This window comes from Physcomitrium patens, chromosome 15 (genome assembly GCF_059467195.1).
Source record: "Physcomitrium patens ecotype Gransden chromosome 15, ASM5946719v1, whole genome shotgun sequence".
Lineage (NCBI taxonomy): Eukaryota > Viridiplantae > Streptophyta > Bryopsida > Funariales > Funariaceae > Physcomitrium > Physcomitrium patens.
The window spans coordinates 624,107-650,213 of record NC_143424.1 but is presented as its reverse complement, the minus strand read 5'-3'; the positions used below and the strand labels follow the sequence as shown (position 1 = coordinate 650,213).

General features: G+C 34.7%; 1 protein-coding gene and 1 long non-coding RNA gene across 2 annotated transcripts; both read right to left on the bottom strand.

Annotated features, from left to right (window-relative positions):
• Positions 1 to 5,365: 5,365 nt before the first annotated feature.
• On the bottom strand, positions 5,366 to 6,109 carry LOC141046240 (uncharacterized). The gene is made up of 3 exons (XR_012219015.1): positions 6,024 to 6,109; positions 5,738 to 5,802; positions 5,366 to 5,502 (listed from the first exon to the last, which is right to left on the bottom strand). It is a non-coding gene; the product is annotated as an uncharacterized LOC141046240 (long non-coding RNA).
• Positions 6,110 to 6,456: 347 nt separating this feature from the next.
• Positions 6,457 to 17,712, bottom strand: LOC112292526 (puromycin-sensitive aminopeptidase). Its single transcript, XM_024541092.3, has 29 exons — positions 17,517 to 17,712; positions 14,977 to 15,123; positions 14,654 to 14,729; positions 14,327 to 14,400; positions 13,917 to 14,105; positions 13,714 to 13,821; positions 13,164 to 13,376; positions 12,807 to 12,868; positions 12,605 to 12,632; positions 12,267 to 12,353; positions 12,094 to 12,119; positions 11,842 to 11,905; positions 11,546 to 11,626; positions 11,212 to 11,278; positions 11,025 to 11,029; positions 10,861 to 10,872; positions 10,687 to 10,743; positions 10,354 to 10,463; positions 10,092 to 10,172; positions 9,623 to 9,809; positions 9,310 to 9,458; positions 8,977 to 9,115; positions 8,683 to 8,829; positions 8,010 to 8,091; positions 7,571 to 7,746; positions 7,351 to 7,461; positions 7,130 to 7,246; positions 6,823 to 6,894; positions 6,457 to 6,675 (listed from the first exon to the last, which is right to left on the bottom strand). Exons 2-29 carry the CDS (start codon positions 15,058 to 15,060, stop codon positions 6,595 to 6,597), a joined length of 2,685 nt encoding a protein of 894 aa, XP_024396860.1. The 5' UTR covers positions 15,061 to 15,123; positions 17,517 to 17,712; the 3' UTR covers positions 6,457 to 6,594.
• Positions 17,713 to 26,107: the final 8,395 nt, after the last annotated feature.

The following is a 26,107-nucleotide window of genomic DNA, read 5'->3' as shown; positions in this document are numbered from 1 at the left end:
CTATAGCTTTGAAGTTGATGTTGCTACCAAATAACTGCTGCATTTGTCAAATAACTAGCTACATATATAATTCTTTTAGTGGTATTTGTCCTAGATAGTTGGAGGTATTGTTGCATATTGAAGAGCCGTTGATATACATCTTCTTGCCTTAAAGTCCTAGAATATGTATTAGACTTACTCAATTTCAGCACCAAATAGATTTCGACTCCTTTATCCTAGAGGCTTCTATTTGCCCTTGCAAAGTAGCTATTTGATCTAAGAAGTGTTGTATTTGAGCATCCATCTAGGATTGCTCTTCTATATCTTCCATGCTATAAATCTTCTACTGGACTCCACTATTGTAATATATTTTTATCTCCCGATTGACTTTTTAAGAAGAGCTCATGATAGCCTCAACACAATATTCAATGTAACCACAATAACTGACGTCAAACTAGATGATGACTATTCATACACTACCAAAGAACATTCTAACACTTACTTTCACACCAATGAAATAAGACCGGTCTATCTTGAGAATCTAAAAACCTTCTAATCTACAATAACATAAAACTTCATTACAAAATAGGACAAAATGGACTTGAATAAAATTGAATGGAACTAAACAAAATAGGATACAAAAGAAAAAACTAAACAAATAGAAATAGAACAAAACAAAACTAAGCAGAAAGATGCAAAATCAAATTTTATTAAGAAAAAAGCTTCAAAGCCATACATGACCAAATGTCCCAAAAAACCCTTACTAGTCTTATTTATACTTTGTTCTACCACCTTGGACTTTCTAGAATGTTCTTAAATAATCGACCCTATTTAAATAATTGCTCTAAATTCTTTCTATAAGGTCCTATGGTAGGCCCTATCTAGATAACTACCCTAAGCTCTTTCTAAAATGTTTTATGATGGATCTTACATAGTCTACTAACCTAGCCTCAATTTTAGAAACTTCTATAACTTCTCAAATAAGATTCTAACTATCTATTCTTATGTATCAGAATACAAATATCTTATCTATACTCTGTTATAATTTTTATGATCATACCTCATTGCTCATGTTAGAATACTTATATTACATAAACTTAAATGGTTAGGTTTGATTCTAAGCACCCAATGTGGATAATACTGAAAAGAATTTCTGATGAATTTTTAAAAATCACTTTCTAAATTGCTACTAGTTTAAAAATATTCTTTTGTAGTAACAATTGAAAAAAAATATTTATTGATCAATATTTTTATATAGCTTTATAAGTTGGTAAGGAATAGTAGACTCTATTATCTATCCGAAATATAAGTAATAGTAAGAATTTAATAATTACTATTAATTATTATAATCTTTTAATTTGTTGTCATTTTTGTTTTGTCATAAATCACTCAGTACAAGATTATTTATGTATCAAAAGTAACAAGGTGTCCAATCTAGGAGTGATGGTTGAGTCAAAATTAAACTCCCTTTCTAAAGAAAGAACAAGTATAATTGCTTCTTTATCCAATTGTAATCAATCCTATCTGTAAGTCAAAGTGACCTATCTTAAGGCTTTCTTTCATGGCTTCAAATCAATGTGAAGAGGAGCCCACAAGAAGGCTCATGTCCAATTATACCTTGGTCACCCACTAACTTAATATAAAGACTTTCAATAAAACTACATGCTCAGTTTTAAAAGTAACTCTAGGAATATAGTCTTGTTAAGATAAATGGTGGTTTTTTGACACCTCAGGTACAAAAACTCACTAATTTCAACTATCAAGTTGAAAAAAATATAATAAAAATAAATTATTGATATTAAAATTTGGTGCTATAAAGTCAATATACTCTAACTAGTAATGTCCAAGCTACAAATCTTAGAGTAATAAAAAAAATTCTAGTATTTTTTTTAACTCAAATCTATGAAGATTATAAATCTTGCTTAACATACAAGGACTAATTGATCTATATAAAGTAGATTTAACTTAGAATTACTTCCGTCTTCTTTTGGAATATCTAGATATGCATTGTCTTGAACAGCACAAATTCTATGGAGCTAGATTGTTGGCATTGAAAGCCAAGGAATGTGCATTATGGAAGGAGCTCTTCTCTTACTTCTTTGTAACTACAAGTGGATGCTCTTTGATGATTAGAACTTGGTTGAGCACCAAAAAGATAAATTGTCTCTCTATAGCAAGCTGATATCAAATGACAAGAAACACATCTTTTATTCACTAACATTAGCTCTTGAAATAGTTAATTTATACTCTATTTTTAATAGGATTAGTATCTCTTAGAATAATAGGAAGAGAGACACAACATAGACATTGGCAAGACTTGATAAGGATTATGTCTTTATACAAGCCAATATAAGCCTTTCATCAATCTATGAATATTTTATTTGGGATGTTTGTAATTTAGTCAACCATTTATCAATTCAATATTTTATCTTATTACTCATAGTTTGACTATAATCATTAGTGTATGAGATGACTATTGCATATTTAGATAATGAGAAGGTGAATATTACAATAAGATTGAGGTAAATCTAGGTTGATAACCTGAGTCTAATCTTCACTAAAAAGCTACAAAGAATAGTAAAATATTATTGAGTTTACTATATGTAAAAAGCTTGTAACTTCAAATTTAAAGAAATACGACTTTTGCAAGACTTTGAGCCTTATATATTGACCTTCTTAACTTAGTGATTCAAAATGAACTCAATATAATACCCAATTAGCTTCAATTACTAAAATAGCAAAAATCAGAGGATCAAAGACTCAAAGTAGAGTTAGATGGAAGAAGGTAGAAGACTTCTATTCCAAAGAGTTTTTTTTGAGCCAATCAAACTCATTCAAGGGCCTCTGCCATTATTGAATTAAAGAATAACAGAGAGATTGTTTAGACAAATTAAGATATGGTTGAAGAAGCATATTCAAATTATTATTAGAAGCTTTGCACTATCTCTTCTTAATCTAGGACTAAGGGAGAGGCAATCATAGAAGCTTTAGGGTCAATGTCTAGTAGACTCTTTTGGAGCATGATTATAAGTTTGGAGGGTCTACTGAAGATAAATGAGCCAAAAGAGGCTATGGCTAGAATGACTTTGAAAAAAAGTTCTAAAGATTGATGGAGTTTTGATAGAATTTTATATTAAATATTCGTCAATAATCAAAAAAGATTACTTATTTATGATTACTACAATAGTAAATAATAACTTTTCTCTTCTTCATGTGACTAAGGGACTAGTCTCTTTACTTTATAAAGAAAAAGAAAGGAGGCATCTCACCAATTGATATTCCATTATACTTTTGAATGTAACTTATAAGATCTATATTAAAGCTCTTCATTCCAAACTCCAATCAATTTTAATAGAGATTATCTCTTTTGATCAATTAGTATTTTTTTCTATGAATTTTATTTTGAATAATATTTTTTTATTCCATTGGATAATAGAATGGATTCTACAATTGAATCAATCAATGATTTTTTTAAAACTTGACTTTTCTAAGGCCTATAATATAGTAGATTGGAATTTTTAATTTTAGAAATAAGTACCTTTAGCATATTTCTAAAATTTTTAGCCATGATTAGATTATTCTTCTTTGAAACTTTAGCTTCAATAAAGGTTAATAGAACTTTATCTCTTCCTTTTTAAGTTTGTATGTCAAATAAGGTAGGATTGTCACTAGCTCTTTATTTGTTTCTAATGGAGGCAAAGATTTTTAATAGTATAGCCAAAGCTAGAATAGAAGAAGAGAGTATTAAGAGTGTTTGTCTTCCAATAGAAGCAAGACAAGTAAGAGCCTAATATATTGATGACACTTCTTTCATCATTCTTGAAAAAGAAGAATCAACCTATGTTCTATTCTATATCTTGGAGTCTTTCTACCTTGGCTTATATTTGGTACTAAATTAGCAAAAGAATTATGGATATTACTAGGCCAACATTCAAATGCCAACTTACATTAATTACTTAAAAGTGACTTGAGTAGAAAACAAGAAGATAAGCAAATTCTTTGATACCTTCTTTGAGATCTCATTGATTACAAAAGACATGGATAAATTCTTGTAAGAAAATTTTGATAAAAAAATACAATATTAGAGCATAGTTAAAATTCATTTCATAAAAAGAAAAATCATAGCAAATAGTATCATATTATCATTTATTTATTTTTTTTATTTTTTTTGCTTCTATATAGAGATGTTTGAAGTTTGGACTTAATAAGATTCAATCTAAAATTCAAGGATATATGTGATCTGATACATTACATAGAGCAAGGTCAAAGGTATTATGGCTATAATATTGATAGCCAAAGCTTTCTAGGAGTATTTATATGATAAATCCTCTGGATACTTTGGCCCCTCTCATGACCAAATGGACCTTGAAGGCATGTAAGCAAAAGTCTTTGAATCTCCATGCTTTATTGTAATATAGGCTTTTAAGATTTCAACTATATAGTTTGAGATAGTCACAATCCTATTTTAGGTACTTTATTTTACCAAAGTATCAAGTAAAGCAAGGATCAATGATTTAAAATTGTATTGGCTCAGCATGGCAGATTATGGCAATGGACTTAGAGCATGTTCTTCCCCAGCTATTGAAAGAAATTGATTATGAACTACTATATATTTTTGCTTCTTTGCCACTCATAGGACAAAAATTCTTGAGATTAAAAACTTTTTACTTCCATTGAACAAGATTACAAGAATCAAAGATGGTGAAGTAAATGGATAATTTTTCTTGGCATCTAAAGTCAAGGCAAAGTTTGAATTCTTATCAGCTAAATATAGAGCTTAGAAAATTGTGGTTTTGCACTCTCAAAAATCTATGGAGCCTCACTTTGGATAATCTTGATTACTTCATAATCAGATCAAGGAATTAGATTGGCTACTACTTCCTTCCTTTGCCAGCAATGCCTAGCCAAGTGTGGCTAAGTCCATCTAAGGCTAGAAAAATCTATTTGGAAGTCATCTAAGGCACTAGTCTTATTGTCCAAGCTTCTTTGTTCACAGCCCTCCTTGCATCTTGCTGCCTTCAGGTAGTACATCCTTCAATCTTGGTATAAACATCTACCTTTGAAGAGGGAGAAAGAGGTGGCAGAGTATATCCACACAAGGCCTTTGGCAACCATTATTGTAGAGGCAAGGGATCTTCTCTAAACAACTCCCCCAGAAATTTGCTCAATTCTATAACATTTGGCAATAGATTTGCATTGTGTAAACTCTTTGGATAGAGTGTAATGACATTACTTTTAATGATATAGTAGCATAGAGGGTTAAGTCCCTCTATCAGAGTGGGTCATATTCTTTTCTGGGTCAGTACCCAGGCTGTATTCAGCTGGGGTTGGTCTTGAATACTATTCAAATGGCAATGAAGTTTCTTCGTTAGTTTCAAAAACAAAAAACAAAAAAAGCAAAAAAACAAACTTGTGCTGCCTTTATTGAGTGGTCCTATGGTGGGCACTCTAAATCTATGCTTGGGCACTTCTAATGCAGGCATAGAAGAAATGGTAAGCTTGATTCTTCCTGAGCTCATAATTCTGCAGGCAGAGATTAGATTGGAAGTTTGACTTAGCATTCAATATAACAGCTGATATGATAAGCTTTTATATATATATATATATATATATATATATAGCTCTGTCAAAGACCATCATTCCTGAATAGCATTCCTTCTGCAATCCTGTAGTTCAATTTTGATGATAGGCATCAATTCAGCACTGTTCTTGGAGAATACAGCAAATTGCATCATTATTATGAATTGGTTTCTCAGACCTGTGATTTGCACAATGGTTTGACAAGGGAAGCTCTGTAGTTGGCTGTACCAGGTTCTAGGAGGTCTGGATCAAATGAAAATAGTTAAGTGGACTCTCTTACGTGAAATTTTAAAAATTAAAATAAATGGTGTATGTCTAATTTGGAAGCTGGTTGAAAAGCTATAATAGGATGCTACTCATTGCAGTGCATCCAGTCTCTTACTCTGAAGCTTAATTTTTATCTTTTGTGGCAATTTTGCATGTGAAGGTGATTGCAGAGTATGTAAAGTTTTTCATATATGTACCATTTTGGGATATTTCTTAATTGGAAATTTGGTTATAGAGAGGATAGGAAGTCACTAGTTGCTTAGTAATCCAATCTGTATCTCCTATCATTTGAAGATATCACAAAATCTGAGAATCTGTGTATTACCCAGAAAGAATCTTTGCACAAAATACAAAACTCATCCTCTACTACTGAGTTTCAGCACCCAAATGGTAGTATAATGATTATTTGCTTGATCTATGTATTACCCAGAAAAAAAATGGGACAAGTAAAATGTAGGAAAATGAACACATAACTACACGGGTGGGGTTCAATAATTTATCATTAATGAGATTGACGATTGGAGTACAAGGCACAAGCAGAAGATTGCCCCAAAAGAATGCATCCAACAGTTTCACAATGTCCATTTTGAGAGAGAAAATTCCTTTCAAGATGTGACAAAATGCAAGGTGTGACCCGTTGAACACAAATTCTTTCAAGAAAAAAACGACTGCTGCAGAAGTCGCAGGGTTCAAGGTACTTGGCACATTCCGCACAAGCCTCTTTTCAAAAAGAAAATAGTACTACACGGGTCATTTATCCTTCACTTACTAAGATGCCAAACTTTTCGAGGCGATCTCAAAAACATTGTCCGAAAGGCCGTTCTGGCTTGTAATTCGCTCCAGTTGTGCCTGCAAATGTCCCCGTATAAACTGCCTATGAATACTCTACATAGGATACAATGTATGGAAATACTGGATTAAAAATTGATGGTGCAAGATCTGACAAAGGTTTCAAGCAAATAGAAATGATATTGGTCATCGTTAGCAGAAACTTACTTTGGCTAATGCCTGTCTTTCTTCATCAAATCTACGCCATCTAGAGAAAGACGACACCATGCGGGATGCAACCTAAAACCACCATCAAATAAAAAATTTAGAGAAAAATTAAGTGCCTGTAATTAATTAGATAGACTTGAAAAATTACTTGAAATTTTAAAACAGATATGTTCACTAGTTACTACTAAAAGCATGTGGTTTATCCTTCACTAAGCAAAAAAGACCAAACTCTACACCAGCACTGAATTCATAACACAATCGACTAAACTCTTGCAGATTTGTCGATGTCACAATGTGCAAATCCAACCTGAGGATTCAGTTTATCCAATTGGAGAACGACGTCAGCCAAAAACGTGTATCCTGAACCGTCTTTGGCGTGGAAATTTATGGCAGATGTACAAAAACCACCAATCAAGGAATAAACCTGTGAAACCGAAAGTTGTTAAAAGATCTCCAAATAGAATAGTAAGCTGGAACTTATAATGAAAGCTTGAAATTAGCAAAACAAGCGGAACTGCAGAAACATACCTTGTTTGGATTCCGAATGTCAAAAGCGGGGTGGTCTAGCAGACGCCGCACGTTCTCCACATTTCCTGGGATATCAGACATAGCTTGCAAAGCTAGCCATTTGTTCATGACCTGTTGGCACAAATAGTCCGATACCCCAAGTCGTATTAGGAGGGATAAAAATGAACTAGCTGGTTGAGTAGATCAGAATCATCACTTCTGAATAGTTTTGAGAACATACCAAGGCCTCTTCCTTCCATTGCTCGTAGAAATCTGCCAGGGACTTGGATCGTAAATTCCCAGGATTCTGGCAAATAGCGTTCAGAGCAGCTAATTGATCGGTCATATTTGAGGCAATCTTGTATTCGTTTACTGCCACGTCTATGGTCTCAGGTTCATTCAAAGATGCCAAGTAACCTGCAAACAGCATAGAAAAAATATTCATGAAAGCATCCAAGTTGACAACATGTTCGATATAATGAACCTATCGAATGGTAATCATTGGTGCCTAGAATAGCAACCTCTTGAAGGAAAACTTTTTGGACTTGCAAAAATGTTACCATGCAGATCACTGACGCAATAACTTTTGTTGTTCAAATTCGATGTCAACACACGAAGTCAGATAAAAAGCTTCATGATAATCAGACTTAAGAGCACAAAGGTCAAAATATCTATCTAACCTAAAGCAACATTCTTCAAAGCACGCCGTGCCCTGTGCTCATGACTAGGGTCATATGCAATTGAACTTCTGTTGAGTTTGACCTGCATTTCCAACATAAAAAAACATTTTAACTGCTGGATCTGGAGATCTTCACGAATCGCGTCAACTGTGCCAACAACAATTTTAAGTCAATAGGAAAAGATAATAATAACAGTAATACTAAAATATTAAACTACAAAGATTGCAGACATATTAAAGAATTAACACGCAAGTATAGACGCTATTTTAAAGGGAATATTGGGATCATATAAGTACAGTTTTGGAAACGCTGTACATATTACTGATCACTAATGCTACACTATGCCGCATGACAACTTGTCGATATCATACCACCTAAATGTTTAAGGTATATACTAAGACCTCTTCTTCCTTTTTTCTCTTTTGTTCACCATTTTCTTTGCATTCTCCTCGGCGCGTGACTGCCTGCTAACTTAACTAAGACTTACGAGGATTATGATTGTAGGATTAAAATAGTTTTTCCACATTCAGATGTTTAGGATACCTTTTTCACATTGAAACCTTTCTCATTGTTGAATACATGGACCTTGTGGTTTGGCTACACTTTGCATCCATAATTATGATGCAAGCGTAAATTATTTCGCAAAGAAAAAGCACGAAAAAGCTGCACATACCGTGTTAAGTAGGTCCTCACGAAGACAGGCGGAAACCTCTCTGACGACAAACCGTCTAACAATGTGTACAGCATCTGGGTCAGCCACATCCATGAGGTCCGCAATTTCACCTTCTGCAGGTAGAGTCAAACATCTTGCCGCAAAGTCCTGCAAAAATGACATAGATAAGGAACTATTACACACATCATTACAAACCATACTCCAATATATAATCTCACATAAGGTTTCTTGTTTACAATTAAAAGGTGAGAAGCTAACACACACAGGAAAGTGTTAGCTCACTCTCCCACACACCTTGTCAAGAGACGAATCCAACAGAATACTTCGAATGCCTTTAATAAAAGCACTGTCAACGCTGATCTTCTCTCCTCTCTGATGAGCTGAGATCAGGTCCAACATAAGCTTTCGGCTGAGAGTTTGACCAGCCTCCCACCTGTCATCATAACAAGGAGTAAGAAATCCGACGGTCATATCAACCCAAGTGGGAAAATAAAATAAAGATAAAAATAAAAATAAAAACCCTAGAATTCTTATACATTAACTAGCGGCATTCTAAGCTCTATCAGTACATATGTATTTCTGAGGTACACTAAAATCAAACACAATCGGTAGATTACTAGCTCTTGCCTGTTAAATTGATCGGAATCATGAGCAAGGAGGAAGTAAAGATCTTCATTTGTAACATCAGATACTAGACGCACTGGTGCGCTGAAATTACGCAGCAATGATGGAACTGGCTTTTCCGTGATATTCATAAATGTAAATTCTTGTTCAGTCTGTAATTATTAACACAGTGAGAATGCAATATTTTTACCTCATGCAATATAAGCAGAAGACACAATTGAATGATGATTGAACAAGCAAGCAAGTTACTACACTATTATGCCCTGCTTGTTGCATCCCAGATTCTATTGAAGATCAACCCCATCCTGTAACATACCTTGTCAACATGTAGTACAGCAGTAGTGGTGTAGTCACCATCTGCACTTGTCAAATGGTGCAGTGAGGCTCCGTCTTTCACAGACGTAAGACGCATGTCGTGCCCGTGTGAGTCAAGAAGGCCTACGGCCAGAGGTAGAAGCATCGGCTCCTTCTTTGATTGTCCCGGAGTGGGCGGCACCACCTGCCTGCACAATTAGAGATTGAATTTAGAGAACCCAACACCAAACTGACACATGCTACATCAAGTAATTCTAAAGTTCGAGATCTAACAGAACATGGTCCAAGAATGCGATCTCCTGCAATTATCGACGCAACTTAAGCTAAAAAAAATTTGTTCCATTAAGTGAGTCAAGTTCGCATATAAACTCTTTAATCGTTAATTTCAACCCACCTGCTAAATGTGCAACAATCCAAAAATTCCACCACAGCAGTACCCTACATGTACTAAAAGGAATGGAAGCACGTACTTGCACTTGATGGTGAACGTTTGAGCATCAGCGTCGTACGAGGTGATCACAGTCAGAGTTGGAGTACCCGCCTGTGCGTACCTGAAAATCCGAAAGCTTACTCAGTAATAGGAACTAAGTCAACAGAGAACTTCATATGTATACCGAAGTGCACCCACTATTGACAATGAATGTTGAGAATAGCCACAACGCTACACTCGAACTCTAACCTGTAAAAAATGATTTTCCAATAGCATTTCCACCACAACAGATTGCTTCTTACCAAAGAGGAAATGTTGGGAACTTCACTTTATTGGCGTCGAACATGGCAGCCAGGAACTCCTCACAGGTGACCGCTTGACCGTCGTGCCTTTGGAAATACAAGTCCATACCCTGAAGCCTCAGAAAATAACAAACTGTTATTGCCTCATGCATATGAAGGCAGATATTCCATAAAATTTATGAACCTTGGATTACTCACAAAAATGGAAAATGTCCAGATTAATAACAACTCGGAGAAAATAGCATAGCAAGGACGAAAACAGAACAGCCGACAAATAAAATAACGTCAAAACGGCAAAACAGAGCCTATCCAAATGAGGCAAAGAATTTAAACCTTTCTGAAACCAGCCTTCCCTAGCAAAGTCTGGTACATACGTACAACTTCGGCACCCTGCATCCAAAACATGTGAAATTAATACTGAAAGCACTATCTTTTCATAAACCTGAAGTAAATAAAGCGCCACAGCCGCAAGAGAAATCATCATGAAATCAAGTAATTAATCAGTACCTTTCTATAAACCTGCAGTCCAATGGGAAGCGCCATGACCGCAACGGCATCAACATGCGAACAACAGAATCATTATTTAGAATCCTTTTTAGAGTCAAACGACCATACAATAGACCGAAAAATTATGAAAATAAACTACTGAGGGTGTAAATCTTAACACTTACAGTGACTGCAGGATCGTAAGCAGAAAAGAATTTCGGCGGAAGAAAAACCCAGTCACAACAAGAAGGAAGTTAGAAAAGCTTCATAAAGACGTACTACTTAAACATGATTTTTCAAGGAGACAAAATATATCAATACTAGACAAACTTAATTACCAAGATACGAAAGGTTTGGACTAGACATCCTGACCCGTGTAAAAATTATCCATCTTGATGTAGGAATGCGGCCGTACTGGATGTGCCATTGGACCACCATCCTGCCAAAAGTTAAGAGACACGCTCAGAGTAGGTTTAAGTCCTTGACAAACTAAAACAATGCATCTGAGGAGAAGGAATACAATCCACAGTACCTTCAGAGGGGAATATCATATTCAACTAAAGTAGCATTCACACAAACAACAGCATTCGAACTTCCAGAAGGAAGTGTGAAACTCTAATCTAGATATTTTAGTTTGTAGTACCAAGTCAAATCACCAAATAGCAGTATTACTACAAAGTTCAAGAAAATCAAGTCATATTAGAACCTGAGGATATTGCATTGTCCTTAACCGAACCACATCAGCAATGCGTTTTACTGCACGGCTACCCATATCAGAAGAAAATTCCTGAAATGGACATTCATGAAACAAGCATTAACGTCAATACAGTTGAATAGTACGAGAATTTCATGCAATCAAAACAAATGAAGATTTGTAAAGGGTACATTAAAATACCCTAGTACATACTTAGTTTCAAAGGAACAAAACAATATTCCACGCCTGATACAAAACTGAGAACCGATAATAAATTTCTACAACTGATATATGTAAGGAATTGTCACCTGATCTCTAAAGACAGTGAGACCTTCTTTCAAACTAAGCTGAAACCAATCTCTGCATGTCACTCTGCCCAGATACAAAAAGAACAGTTATAAGAGCTCGACTTTCGGTGAGTGGCACAAGTTTTGGAAAACAAAAACCAGTAATACAACGAAACCATTGCTCCAAAACATCCACGACCTACAGAGAGAATGAAGTGCAATCTGATTACTGCAGTCGACAATAGGTATGTGGAAGAGAACGGGAGGGCATACCGGTTGCCAGTCCAATTGTGGAAATACTGCGTACCCAGTTCAGATAGGATACAGAACACAAAGTGTATAAGTCAGTGGTTCAAAAAATCAAGCCCGTATCAATGATTTTACAGGTGTCCAACTATTCAAAAGGCACTTTAGCAGCAGCATAGAAACAAGGCAAAGATATATACCTCGTGGCCAATCACACCTTCAATAGCAGCATAGTCTACATCTGTGGCTGTTTCAGGGGATGCCAGTATCAGCTTTGAATTGAAAATCTGTACAAACATTCTCACATGAGACAAATCGTCAATACTTCTCAAACGAACGATATTCTAAACATCGACTCCAGTCTATGATTCAACCACGCTATTCGAGTTCGAAATAAATAGATGATATCACCGGGACAGGGAGAATAATCAGTCATCTTGGAAGGAACTGCTACACCACTCAAAACTGCAGCAATATCGGCATATGCTATCCGAGTAGTAATAGTATTGAAACATAAAAATAAGATAAAAAAACTCACATTTAAACTCTTATTTTCCATAGCGCCCCTGTCACCCATCATCCATTCCAATGTGATTTGCTAACTTCTCATAAGGATGGTCACGAGCTAAAATTGAATCACCATATACTAACTATCTTTTTCAAAACAAGATTTCATTAATATCATAGGAGACATAAGTGCTTGGAAAAAGGTGGCGAACTGTGAAATCTTGCACACTTACATGTTGAAGTCCGGCACAGCAACAATGTTGAAGAGATCCAGGTCATACTCCAAACCAAATACCTGCTTACTGACATCATGAGATCGGAAGTAACTTGTGCTTACATAATAATCAAACCCAATGGTTCTTTTGAAATATTCATACCTGCTACTACATATGAACAGGTCACTCCACAAAAGGTTTCTCAACCCTCAATAGTTAGGTCTAAATTCCAGCCTATGACAAGACATAAAGCACCAGATGCATATTGAGTCAACATCAACTCCTATTTACACAAAGTAGTAATGCTTCTATTCTCTTATTTGACTTTAGGCAATGCTTTACAGTTGCAATTTTAGACCATGGATAAATATTCACCTCCTCGTCCCACTTCATAGCCAGTTTCAAAGATTTCATTGCGTGAGCAGTCTTAGAAAAATCTTGTGGAGGAGTCCAGATTCTAAGAGCCACTTTGCGTCCTGACATTGTGGTAAAAGAGTCGTCCCGACTCACAAGATGGCCAGCCACAAGAGCAAACAAGTAACACGGCTTTGTCCATGGATCCTCCCACACTGCGTAATGCTTACCATCCTGCAACCCGGAAGCATGTTGGTTAAACTATGCTAAAACATGTCATCATACATCTACTGGTTCAAAACATCCGACGTCATTTTACGTCATCGAAGAAAAATGTGGATTTTTAAAGCATTTAAATCCATAATGTAGCGTTTTGTATTAATGTCCTCATGCTAGATTAACAAAAATTAGTCACATCCCCAGGTTAACAATTTTCATATTCAGCTGATAACGCACCAAAGTATTCTCACTAATCTGAATGATCTAGTGTTGAAGTTCATTTAATTACATGTAGAGGGTAAAAAAATTGCGTAATAAATAAGAAACGTGACATAGTAATTGAGCAACTTACAGGTAAATCACCCTCATCAACCAAGTTGCCATTGCTCAACAACACTGGATAGAGAGTTTTATCAGCTTCTATACGTGTAGTGAACTTGGACATTACATCTGGACGATCCTGCAAGAATAAAATCGAGCATCGGCTTAAGATTGTGTGTCTCAATCCCAAAGTATTCACAACACCAAAATATAAGCTGAAATGAGACTCCATACCTGGAAGTAGGTGATCTTGCGGAATCCCTCTGCTTCACATTGAGTGCAGAAATTGCCAGTCGACTTATACAGTCCCTCCAAAAAAGTGTTATTTTGTGGCTCAATTTCCACAACAACTTCCAAATCGAAAGAACCAGTAGGCAACGATGTCATGTGCAGTTGCCGTGCACTAACCTTATAATTATCTTTCTGCATGACATGATGACAGATGTGACCAAACGTAAGTTGAGGAAAACCATTCCACATTCGAACCATACGACAAAAGCAGTGCATGCTGAGTCTGAACATAAAGAAATGAATTATATTCACATACAGAGGAGGTTAGAATAAAAACTACAATAAAACTTGGCTTCATACTGCCCAACCTATCCAGGGTCAGAAAACAGGTGAAGGTAATTAGACAATCGTACCGAGACATGCAAGCCGTTAATTTTCAAAGTGACCAATTTCAACCTTTCACCATCGAGTATCAAAGGAGCACCATCTGTGAGCAGAGGATAAACAGACAAATCATCAAACAGCTTAGGTAGTGGAATGTGAAGCAGAGACAGATCTCATACTTTACTCATAAGCCCTCAGTTATGACACAGAATGAAGAAAAGCCACTGGGCTTACTATGTGACGACAAAACTTAATGCATCTGCTGACTGAACGTGACTGCACGTAAAGATGACAATAACAAGCCCATAGGAGCTGTATTTGATTACCCAAACTATACTTGACTCTACAATCATTACCAGAAAAGTTTGGAATGACACGGATGTTGGATGTCACGAGCGTCTTATCTTCCCCCAACACAAATATCAAATCCACCTGCAGAAAACGTATCATAACCTTCAATTAAAATACTGTGTAACCACTCATGCATTCAACAGCTAACGGATTATTGCTTCATATCATGTGCAAGATCTATGATGACATCATGAGCGCTGTGGCAGCTCAGGGGCAGCATAATTTTTTTAGAAAATCTGAAGGCTTATTTGTGAGTACAGGCGCACAAAATTGCCAATGATTCAGTCAGTCCCAGAACACAGTTTACAAATTACTGCAGGCAACTCACCTTTTGGAAAGCATAATCTGGTGCCTTATAATCCTTAAGAAAAATCTCTTTAGGAGTCTCCTTGACAGCATCCTCCTTCGTCATTATGTCTTCTCCTGTCCTGGATCCGCCTGCAGACAAGCACTGGACCCGCCCAAGCAAAGTCTACTGTGGGCAAAAAGTTAAACATGAGACCCAATTCAGATTTCATCACAGTATTTTAGGGTCTTGTATCGTAAAACAGATTACTGGTCACACGATTCAGTTCGATGAACCCACCCGTAATGGAGAAGGTTACCGCTAAAATGACTACAAACCAACTAACTGGAACAAGAAAAAGAAATTGAATCAGATTCTCGACCAACGGTCACACTTTACAGCTCACATTCCAATTAAACAAAACTGAAGGCAGTAATGAGAGAGAGCAAAATGATGCATCTTGTAGCTCAACATTGTCCTCCGTACCCCTAGAAAGATAATTAGCCTTCAGACTTGGCCCAGGATCAAGACCTTGCTGTACTCAATCTGATTGAAAAGATGTAGACTTCTCAAATTTACACACTCAATACGCAATCGAAAGATTGTATAATGCACTATAATAAGTGCGAGGGCTCAATTCCACCATGTAAACTAAGCTGCAAAGCATTCTAGTGAACAACTTTTCGCAATTTGAAGGCGATGACCAACCCTTGCACTTCAACATTGAAATTTTCATATTGAACACCTCCAAAGACACCTCGGTGCAAAGTTCTCAATTCTTACACGGGTTTCTTGGTTGAAGAAGTTGTATCGAAATTAAGATAATAGATATTTTCAAAAAAATGCTAAAAATGAGTAGCAATGTAAAAAAATTGCTAACCCTTTTAATGATTCGCAGTTTATAATACTGCTAAATTTAGAACTGACCAATACACAACTTTTGTAGTAGGCACTTAAGTAGAGTATATTCCTATCACCTCATATCCCATACGATACCATCCCAACCCATCCCATCCAGACTATAAGGGTCTTACTCCAAAATCTTATTACGAACCTCGTAGGTGGAAGCGCCACACACAAGTAGAACGGAAAGGAAACCTGTTTACAATGCACAGTGCTTGAAACACTTCCTTAAATCGTAATTTTACGACCTCGGTTAACACGGTGGTTAACAAATCTACTGAGAGGAAAATAGATTTCATCTATGAACAAAGAGCAAAGTTAGCGATTAAAAATTCGGTTGTGTATTGAGTGCGTAAATCTCTTTCGAAAGATGTGATAAGGTGTTAGGCAAACACCATTGTTCCACCTAATGAGAGGTCATGACTGATTTCAATGATGTGCCCCTAGGTTTAAAATTGAGAGTGGCAATTACAGGTCTACTGAGAAACCTCTCAGGGAAGCATAATACAAAGGCTTTCGTTCCTTCGTTTACTGAACATTTAATCTGTTCAGTTTCGGCAGTGGGCACGAACTCCGCAACAACGTCGAATGATCTCAAGTACAGAGAATCTGCCAATACCTAACATCATCCAGACTGGATAATATGTGCATGTCTGAGAGAAACTGACGAAGTCGGAAAACAAATCAAGAAGAATGTCATCAATCACTATTCGGAGTGAACAATAGACCGCCGCAGAGGTAGAATTAAAGAAAGAGGACCCCAATCATGAGCGTTAGAGTACTCCTCCCGAAACAAAACAGGAAACAGAAGTTGTTCTATCCTGGACGCTAGTAAACCCGTCAATTCCGGCATGCTCACCACAATTCAATGATTGATCGTAACGTATAACCAACAACAAGGTCGATAAGTCGGCATTTGATGTCATGAACCAATCAATCTATCAAATATTCTCCAACCAAACACGATTAGATCCAATCAAACAACGCGGAGCATCCCCAACCCTAGCGTGCACAAAGGCTTCCCATACCATGCTGAGATGCACGCAAACCAATTGTTAAAGAAACCAGCACGAGCTAGTCGAATGTCTACAAAATGCTCAAATAGCCCAAAGGTCCACCACATAAACATCGATCGCAGCCGTGCCACGGCAATCGATATACCATCCTCGCTCTCTCTCTCTCACTTTCTCTCTCTCCTCTCTCTCTCGCCACATCGAGACTATACAAAGAAATCGAAAGTTGAGGAATCGGTTAAAAGCGAGCAGAGGCGAGAAGGTAAAGCTCGAAGGATGTACGACGAGACTCACAGACGCAGTCCCACGACCCCCAATCCACGCAACCTGGAGAGCACAGCAGCACAGAGCTAGCCGATGATTGCAATCACCCGCAAGGCACCACCGCCACCGATACCTTGTCTATCAGAAACAGTCCCAACCGCGGACAGACGAGGAAGAGGAGGAAGAGGAGGAGGAGAAGCAGAAGCAGCAGAAGGAATCCGCTAAGGCCGCGATGCGGGCACCACCATCACCGCATTTCACTATTTCTTACTAACCTACTGCGCTTTGAGACTCAAACCTCACGCCTCAGTTCCATCGCACGCACATTCACACCAACAAACCACGAACTACAACCGAGCCAGAGCCAGAGCCATAGCCAGGAAAAGCTTTGATATCACTCACAGCTAGAATCGTTCACCGTCAGTTGTTCCGACCTCCTCTGCAGCACACACACCCGTTAACAGATCCTCGCCACTACGCACAGCACCAGGTTGCGAATTCGTGACGCAGTGACTCAAAATCCGCGGGCCTGGGCGTCGAGATTGTGTGCTGATGCTGCACGCGCAGATCGCGTGCCGGTCTTCTTATGTTGTGCTTTGCATTGAATTTTGCATTGGCCCCGTTGTGCCGGCACATTTCGGGGATGCGGAGAGAGCTTGGACTGGAGCCGTGACGCTACATGTCTGGATGGATGAAGAGGATGAATATACCCCAACATAATTTAGGTTCGATTCCTCATTCGTTGAATGGAACGGAACTCAGGATGAAACATGTTATTAAATGGATGAATTATGCGCGCTCATAGATGAATGAAGACTTCGGAGGTGACTTCGACGGGAAGGTTAGATCTCCTCATTCCCACATGCCTGACCGTTATTTACTTTTACTTTTTCTTTTCTTTTCTTTACCGGGCAGTTGGGGTCAACTCATGCAGAGTAAGATTGAAGCGCATAATACTTCATTGTATGTTGGCCTGTGTTTGTTACTTTAGCCAGAGTTGTAAATTTGAACACTATTTTTAAGTTTGTTTGTGTGTTCTATTAAAGAGTGTGAAGGTTGACTGTCCAAATACTTCTAACTATTATAACTTTTTAATTTAGTTCTTTGAATACAAGTTAGGAATAATTTTTAATTATAATGTACTCATATAAAAAAAAAGTTAAAACTCAAACAACTAAGTTTTTTGAAAACAAATAAAATATATGGTTTATTTTAAGTTTTATAAAAAATAATTGTATATTTTTTAAAGATGCAAATATTTAAGTACCTTATCTTGGCTATTTTGGTACACTTATGATTAAATTAATGACTTCATTGAAGTTCTTGCATGCATTTTTATAAAAATCTCTACACTTGCACCACACTTGCAATGCATGTGTTTAATAACCTTTGCAAATTTGTACATATATTACTTATTTATTTCTCATCCAAAAAATTATAAGAAATAGCCTTTATAGTTTCCTCAACAAAAGAGGTAAGAGCTTAATCTAGATGAACCTACAAAATTTTCAAGGCATTACTACAAGGAGTTTGGAACTATCTTTTATAATTCACAATGAAAGTGAAATCACATCTAATTGCATCATAACTTACAGTATTGTATAAAAAAGAGTGGCATTATTGTATTGTAATATAATTATTAGTTAAAAGAAAATTATATTATAGAAGAACTTAATTAAAAAAAATAATAAAAAATTACTCTAAAAAATATAGGTAAAATTTATAAAGGTATTAAGAAACCATTTAATATTATTTTTTATTATATATATAATTTTTAAATAAATCAATTTTATTATATAACCTTGATTTTTTTCATAGCATAACCTAAACCACTATTTTTCAAATAAAAAGTCATCAGTTTAAACCTTCATTGATAGGAATAAGAGTCTTCATGCATGTTGTAAAAAAACTATTAATTTTTACTATTTATATTACATCCATTTCTAATAGTGGAAAGACATCAAGTGGCATTTTAAGCAAGTATTAAGATTATCAAGATTTTTTTTTAAAAAAAATGTACATCATTTTTTAAAGTACTATCTTAATAAATTTTCAAATAATCTCTAAAAAGTTTTGAACCTCTATTTGAATCAATCTATAGCTTATTACAAAATAAGTTGGCTACACTTAAGTAATACATTAACCAAAACGTGACTAAGAACTTCATACTTTATTTGAAATCTCCAATTAGAGCTCTTATCTTATTTGTGAAGAAAAAAGATAAATTATTACAAATATATGTGAATATATAAGTAATATTTTACTTATAATCATAGAAACCCTCTTTAACTTTTGCAATCCAATTTTTGAGATCCTAATTTACTTAAATTTTAAGAATCTTTTATTTAAACTTATAATTAAGCTTAAATCTATAACGTATATCTAATATAATTAAATTCACAAATAAGTATCTTTTAAGTGGAAGATTTTCTATAATAGTCACATATTTTAATAACATGTAATTTTTTTTTATTCAATAAAAAACAAAGTGATTAAAAATAATCTTAACTTTGCATGGCTTTTACAAAGTCATTATCTACTCAAATCTCTCAAAACTAATGCTTAAAGAAATCTCATCAACTTTGTTCTTCAATCCTACTCTCCAATCAACAAAAGAATCTTATATTTATTACAGATGCATGATTTTTTATCTTAGGATTTAGTTTTGATCATGATTTTTTTATCAAAACAAAACAATAATAGATAATTAGCACTCTTATCAAACTATTAAAGACATGAAACAAAAGAAACTAAAGAATAAATACACTCTTATGTCACTAGAAAAGACTAAAAAATCACTCAAAGATAGTATAATTTTAAACTATAATAGCTATTGTTAAAGATAAAAAAAAAAAAAAAAAAAAAAAACTATAAATTCTTGAAACAAGACTAAGGACAAAAAAGATGTTGTCAAGAAGTTTCTTAGTAGTTTGAGAAAGCACAAAGCTTCTTAATATATAGATCTTTATTGCTTATGTATGTCTTAATTAGTTTCTATTATCATCTTTATTTTTTTTAATACTAGGTTATCATCCAAATCGCTTACTTATACTTAATTTGTCCTACTTCTTTATGAACTTTTATATTTCAATGTAAAATCAATGAAATGATTTTAATCCTTTTGCAATAAATGGCATATTTCAGTTTCTTTATATATTCTAATTTTTAAAGTGATTACTAACTTAAATTATGAATAGCAAGTAAATCTCTTAAACTAACTTCACAATCCTATACCTAATTACTCTTTTATATATATCTCCTAAATCAAATTTGAATATATCTTTAAACTTTGTGATTATATTTTTGACTTAACAAAATAACTACATTCTAAATCTTATAACTATAGGTCTAATAGACACCAAGTTCTAACCTCTCAAAGTTGTTGCCCTTGACTTACAAACTGTCACTAACATATACATTTACCTCAATAGTTACTTATATGATTGAGTAGATGTAAGTAAATATAAAATAATTTCATAAAGTCTTCTAAAAAAGCTTCCTAGAAGCTTCATAGACATAGTTTTGACTTTAGATATGTTTGTAGGTTACAAACTTGGCCAAAAAGCTAACCATGTATTGGTAGCTTGTGGAACAAGTTATCTCTGTGTAGTAGCTTGTAGAACAAGCCAACTACATGGCACATACATAGATAACTTGCCTTACAAGATAAGACATGTGACTAGCAAAGTCAACACATGTTGGAGGTCATATAAAACATTGCCACGTAGCTCTTAGTTAGATAATATATATGGAGGCAAGAGTGAAGCCTTCTTCATTCTTCTCAATGTCTTTTTAGTCTTAGTCTTGTTTTAGGGCTTTCTAGACTTCTTATTTTTTGGCATTAGCCATTCTAGTTAATATTACATCACATTTTCAATGACTTTCTAGTTCTCTTCAATGATAGAAGAGTGTATTGAGGATTCTCTTTCTTCGAGATTCATGCCATTTATAGTTTGATAAGAGTGCTAACATATTGTTTCTGTCTTGTTTTAGAAGTGAGTGGATTACTCCACTTCTATTGTTGTGTTTTAAAGATTGCGGACTACCCACCTTTAAACAAAAAAATTTATTTTTTAACACTAATCTTTTCCTTAAAGAGAGTGGATTATCCCTCTGTGTAGAATTTGTTTTTAGACGTTGCGGATTATCTTCCTCTAATTTAATTTTTGAATTTTTTTGAGTTGTCTATGGAAGGAAAGATTATGGATGCTACTCTCAACGGAAGTGAGAATAGATTTACAACTATGGCAGATCTTCATGACCTTATCAATATTCTAAGAGAAGAAATCTCACGTATTTCTAATGTGAATCATGGAGGTACTATGCCTATGCCTATGGAAGAAGTTCAGAGTCTGTGGCAAGAAGTTGTGCAATTGAAAGAAGCAAGTAGATCAACGTCACAACCAAATCCATGGAATTTTGCTTCTACAAGTATGATAGGGACAAAGATTAGTATGCTTGAGAAGTTTGATGGAACAAGATCAAAATTTTGAAGATTTTTGAAATAAGTCAAGCTCTATCTAAGGTTGCACCCTTTCCAATATCTAGATGGATTTATCCAAGTGAGATTCATAGGTGCACTACTATCAAGAAATGCTCTCTTTTGGTTTGTACTTTTAATAAAAAAAGATTTATGACTCCTATACGATTTGAATTCATTTCTATAAGTGTTTATAGCCACATTTGGAGAAAGTGATCAAGAATGAGTAGCAGAGACCAAGCTTTTATTCTTATGACAAGGATCATGATCAGCCACTATATATGTTGTTGAATTCCAAAACCTCACTTATGATGTGGACTGAAATGATAAAGTATTTATCAACCAATTTTGATATGGATTGAAGGATAGCGTCAAAGATTTATTATTAATAATGGAAAAAGTAGAATCTTTGGAACAATTTATTACTCAAGCCATTGCATGCAACAATTGTTTATTTGAAAGGTGTTAAGAACAAAGATTTTATTGGAGAAGAATAAGTCAAGTAATGGTGGCAGCTCCCAAGATTTTTGAAACGTATTCGTCAAAGCCGGAACCAATGTAAATTGATATGATACATTTTAAACCTCTCACAAAGCAGGAAAAGACTCGACGTCACCAAAAGGAGTTGTGTTTATGTTGTGGAGAAGTTAACTACACTGCTCAACATTGTCTAAAGAAGCAATACAATTATAAAATGAGGAACACAATTACCAAAGAAGATAATGTGTCAAAAAACGAGTTTCTCCAATTACAATAGGAACTGTGCAGTTGGATACATGTGCAACACCTAGTAGAGGTTCTATCTTCTCCTCAAACCCTTCACCTTGTTTTATAATAGAAATATATTTAGGACCTAATAATTACAAAATTCTTTCCTTGTTAGATTCAGGAGTCTCAACATGTTTTATAGACAAAGATTTTGCCAAAAATCAAAAAATATCTTTATTGAAGAAAGTTGAATCCGTATATGTAGAAGTCATAGATGGTCGTTTGTTATCTTTTGGAAATATTACATATGAAACTATTCCTTTAGATGTAGCAATTAAAGATCATAATAGTGTAGTAGTATTTAATATAATAAAATCTCCCTCTAATCTGGTTATTTTAAGATAATCATGGCTAGAAAAATATAATCTTCAAATAGATTGGATTTCTCGTAACCTTAACTTTTTTGATAGTATAATCCAAGATTACATTAGCAAAGTAGAAGTACATAAGTCCAATATATCCAAACCTTTACTAGTAGGTGCAAAAGCTTTCATGCATGCTACAAAAGAAGGATCATCTTTTGTTATATATGCTACACTCCTTTCTAATGGTGAAACAACATCAAGTGGTATTCCTAAGCAATATCAAGAATTCTAAGAAATTTTTAAAAAGAAGATTGTAAATATTTTTCTCGAACAGCGACCTTATGATTGTTCAATTGATCTACAAGAAAGAGCTCAACCATCATTCAGATCAATCTATAATTTACCGAAGGATGAGTTGGCTGCATTAAAAAAGTACATTAATAAGAATTTGGCAAAGAACTTCATATGCCATTCTAAATCTCTAGTTGGAGCTCCTATCTTATATGTGAAGAAGAAAGATGAATCTCTAGTTGGAGCTCCTATCTTATATGTGAAGAAGAAAGATGAATCTCTGCAAATGTGTGTGGATTATTGAGGACTCAACGAGATCACCATCAAAAATAAATATCCTTTGCCTTTGATTTCAAGACTTTTTGACTAACTCAATCAAGCAAAGATCTATACCAAAATAGATCTACAAGGAGCATACAACTTAGTTCGTATCAAAGAAGGAGATGAATAGAAGACTGCTTTTCAAACTAGGTATGGATATTTTGAATATAATGTCATGCTTTTTGGATCCACGAATGCATCAACCACTTTTCAACATCTTATGAATGATGTTTTTTATGAGTTTTTAGATGATTTTGTTGTTTACTATTTTTACAACATTCTAATCTACTCTAAGAACATAAAAAAATATGAGCTTCATATTCATTGCATATTATAGAAACTTAGAAATGTAGGATTATATGCCAAGTTGAGAAAGTTTATATTCCATATTACTCAAGTTGACTTTTTAGGGTACATCATTTCCAACGAAGGCCTTATGATGGATCCCAAGAAGGTTCAAACTATCATAGATTGGAAGATTCCAAGAACAATATAAGATGTGCAATGCTTTTTGGGCTTTGCTAATTACTATCAAATCTTCATCAAGAATTTTTCTCAAGTTGCAACTCCATTTACATGTTTAACTTGTAAAGACAAACTTGAGTGGAATAAAGAAGAAGAAGCATCATTTGATGCTTTAAAGGAGTTTATTTTTACACCAATCTTATATTGCGTTGACTTCTCCAAGGCATTTTTTATCAAAACACATGCATCAGATTTTGTTATAGGTGCCGTGTTGTCACAAATAAGAATAAATAAAAAATTCTATCTAATAGCTTTCCATTCAAGGAAATTTTCAGTAGCCAAGATTAATTATGAGATCCATGACAAAGAACTCCTTGCGATCGTAGATTCATTTTAAGAATAGTGTCATTATTTAGAAGGCACCTCAAGTCCAATTACCATATATATAGACCATAAGAACCTCGAATATTTCATATCAACATGTGTCTTAAATTATCGTCAAGCCTATTGAAGCATGTCTTTATCTAGATTCAATTTCAAGAACACTTATCGATCTAAAAAACAACAAGGTCTATCAAATGTTTTTTTAGACATTCTTAATTTGTACCAAAAGAAGGAGATGCATCTTTTGATCAATAAAGATCAATTCTCTTAAAGCCCAAGTATTTTCATCTTTGAGCTATAAAATCAACATTGATTATTGATTCAATATTTGTGAAGCAAATTCTATCAAGCATGTCCTCTGATCTTCTTGTTCATGATATCAAAGATACTTCCTCTAAGTCCTATGATACTTCCAAGTTTGAATTCAAGAATAATCTACTATATTTCAAAGGACGCCTATATGTTCTAGAAGATGAAGCTTGATTACATGTTCTTCAAGCTCGTCATGACTTCCCAGTAGTAGGACATTTTGGGTACAATAAAACTTTGGAACTAATATCTAGGGATTTTTGGTCGCCACAAATGTGAAAGGCATTCAAAGATTTTTTTCAATCTTGTAATATTTGTTCAAGATCAAAAACTCCTCATCATTGATCTTACGGACTTCTTCAGCCATTATCTATTCTAAAACAACTATGGTCTTTTGCTTCTATGGATTTCAGCATAGATCTTTCAATCTCAAGTTTTTATGACTCTATATTTGTGATAGTCGATCGTTTTCCCAAGATGGCACATTTTGTATCATGTACAAAATCTATCACATGTGAAGAAACAACTAAGCTTTTTATTGACAATATCTATTGCTATCATCAATTACTAAAGGATATTATATCAAATAGTAGGACTCAATTTGTATCAAGATTTTGAAAAACTCTATTCAAGATTCTAAAGATGGATATAAAGCTTTTTTCAGCTTTTCATCTTTAAACTGATCGACAAACGAAATAGATAAATCAAGTTTTGGAACAATATTTGAGATGTACCATCAACTATCATCAAGATGATTTGACAACTTTTTTTACCATTGGCAGATTTTGCATATAATAATTCAGTACATTCTTCCATTCAACAAACACCTTTCTTTGCCAAATATGATTATCATCCACGTCTTGATACTTTTGACTTTTTAAAAGTTGATAATCCTTTAGTAGAAGATTTAGCAAATTGCTTGTCAGAGCTACATACAACAATGAAGATACAATTAAAGGAAACTCAAGAACAACAAAAGACCACTGCGGATGCCTATTATAAGGAACAACCACAATATAATATGGGTGACAAGGTATGGTTACTTCATCATAATATCAAGACTACTCATCCTTATGATAAATTAGATTATTGTAGACTGTGACCTTTTCGTATATGTGAACAAATCAATATTGTTACCTATCGATTACATCTACCTGAGTCTATGAAGATCTTCAAGAATGACATCTCTTTCCTCGAATAGATGGCGAGATACAACGTGTTTGGTATCAGGACCTTGGAAGAGACTCTTGATATTTAGTGATTTTATTAGAGGTAGAAACAACTTCTGACAGTGTTTCAAATATTTTATTTGAAGGAAGTTATGCAGGCCTCAACAATGACCAAATAACAAGGTGGTCTTCTCGCTCTGATATGGGATACTATAGATGGTTGAGAGGACCTATCAACCATCTTTGAAGAGAGCAAAGATCGGACTATGTAGCAAATACAATTTGTGACATCTTAAACTTCCTCAACATATGAAGACCGCTCCTCATAGAACTCGTCCCTAAAAGGGGGGATAATATTAGAGACGTATATATTTACCTCAATAGTTACTTTTATGATTAAGTAGAAGTAGATGAATATAAAATAATTTCATAAAGTCTTATAGAGAAGCTTCCAAGAAGCTTTATAGATACAGTTTTGACTTTAGATATGTTTGTAAGTTA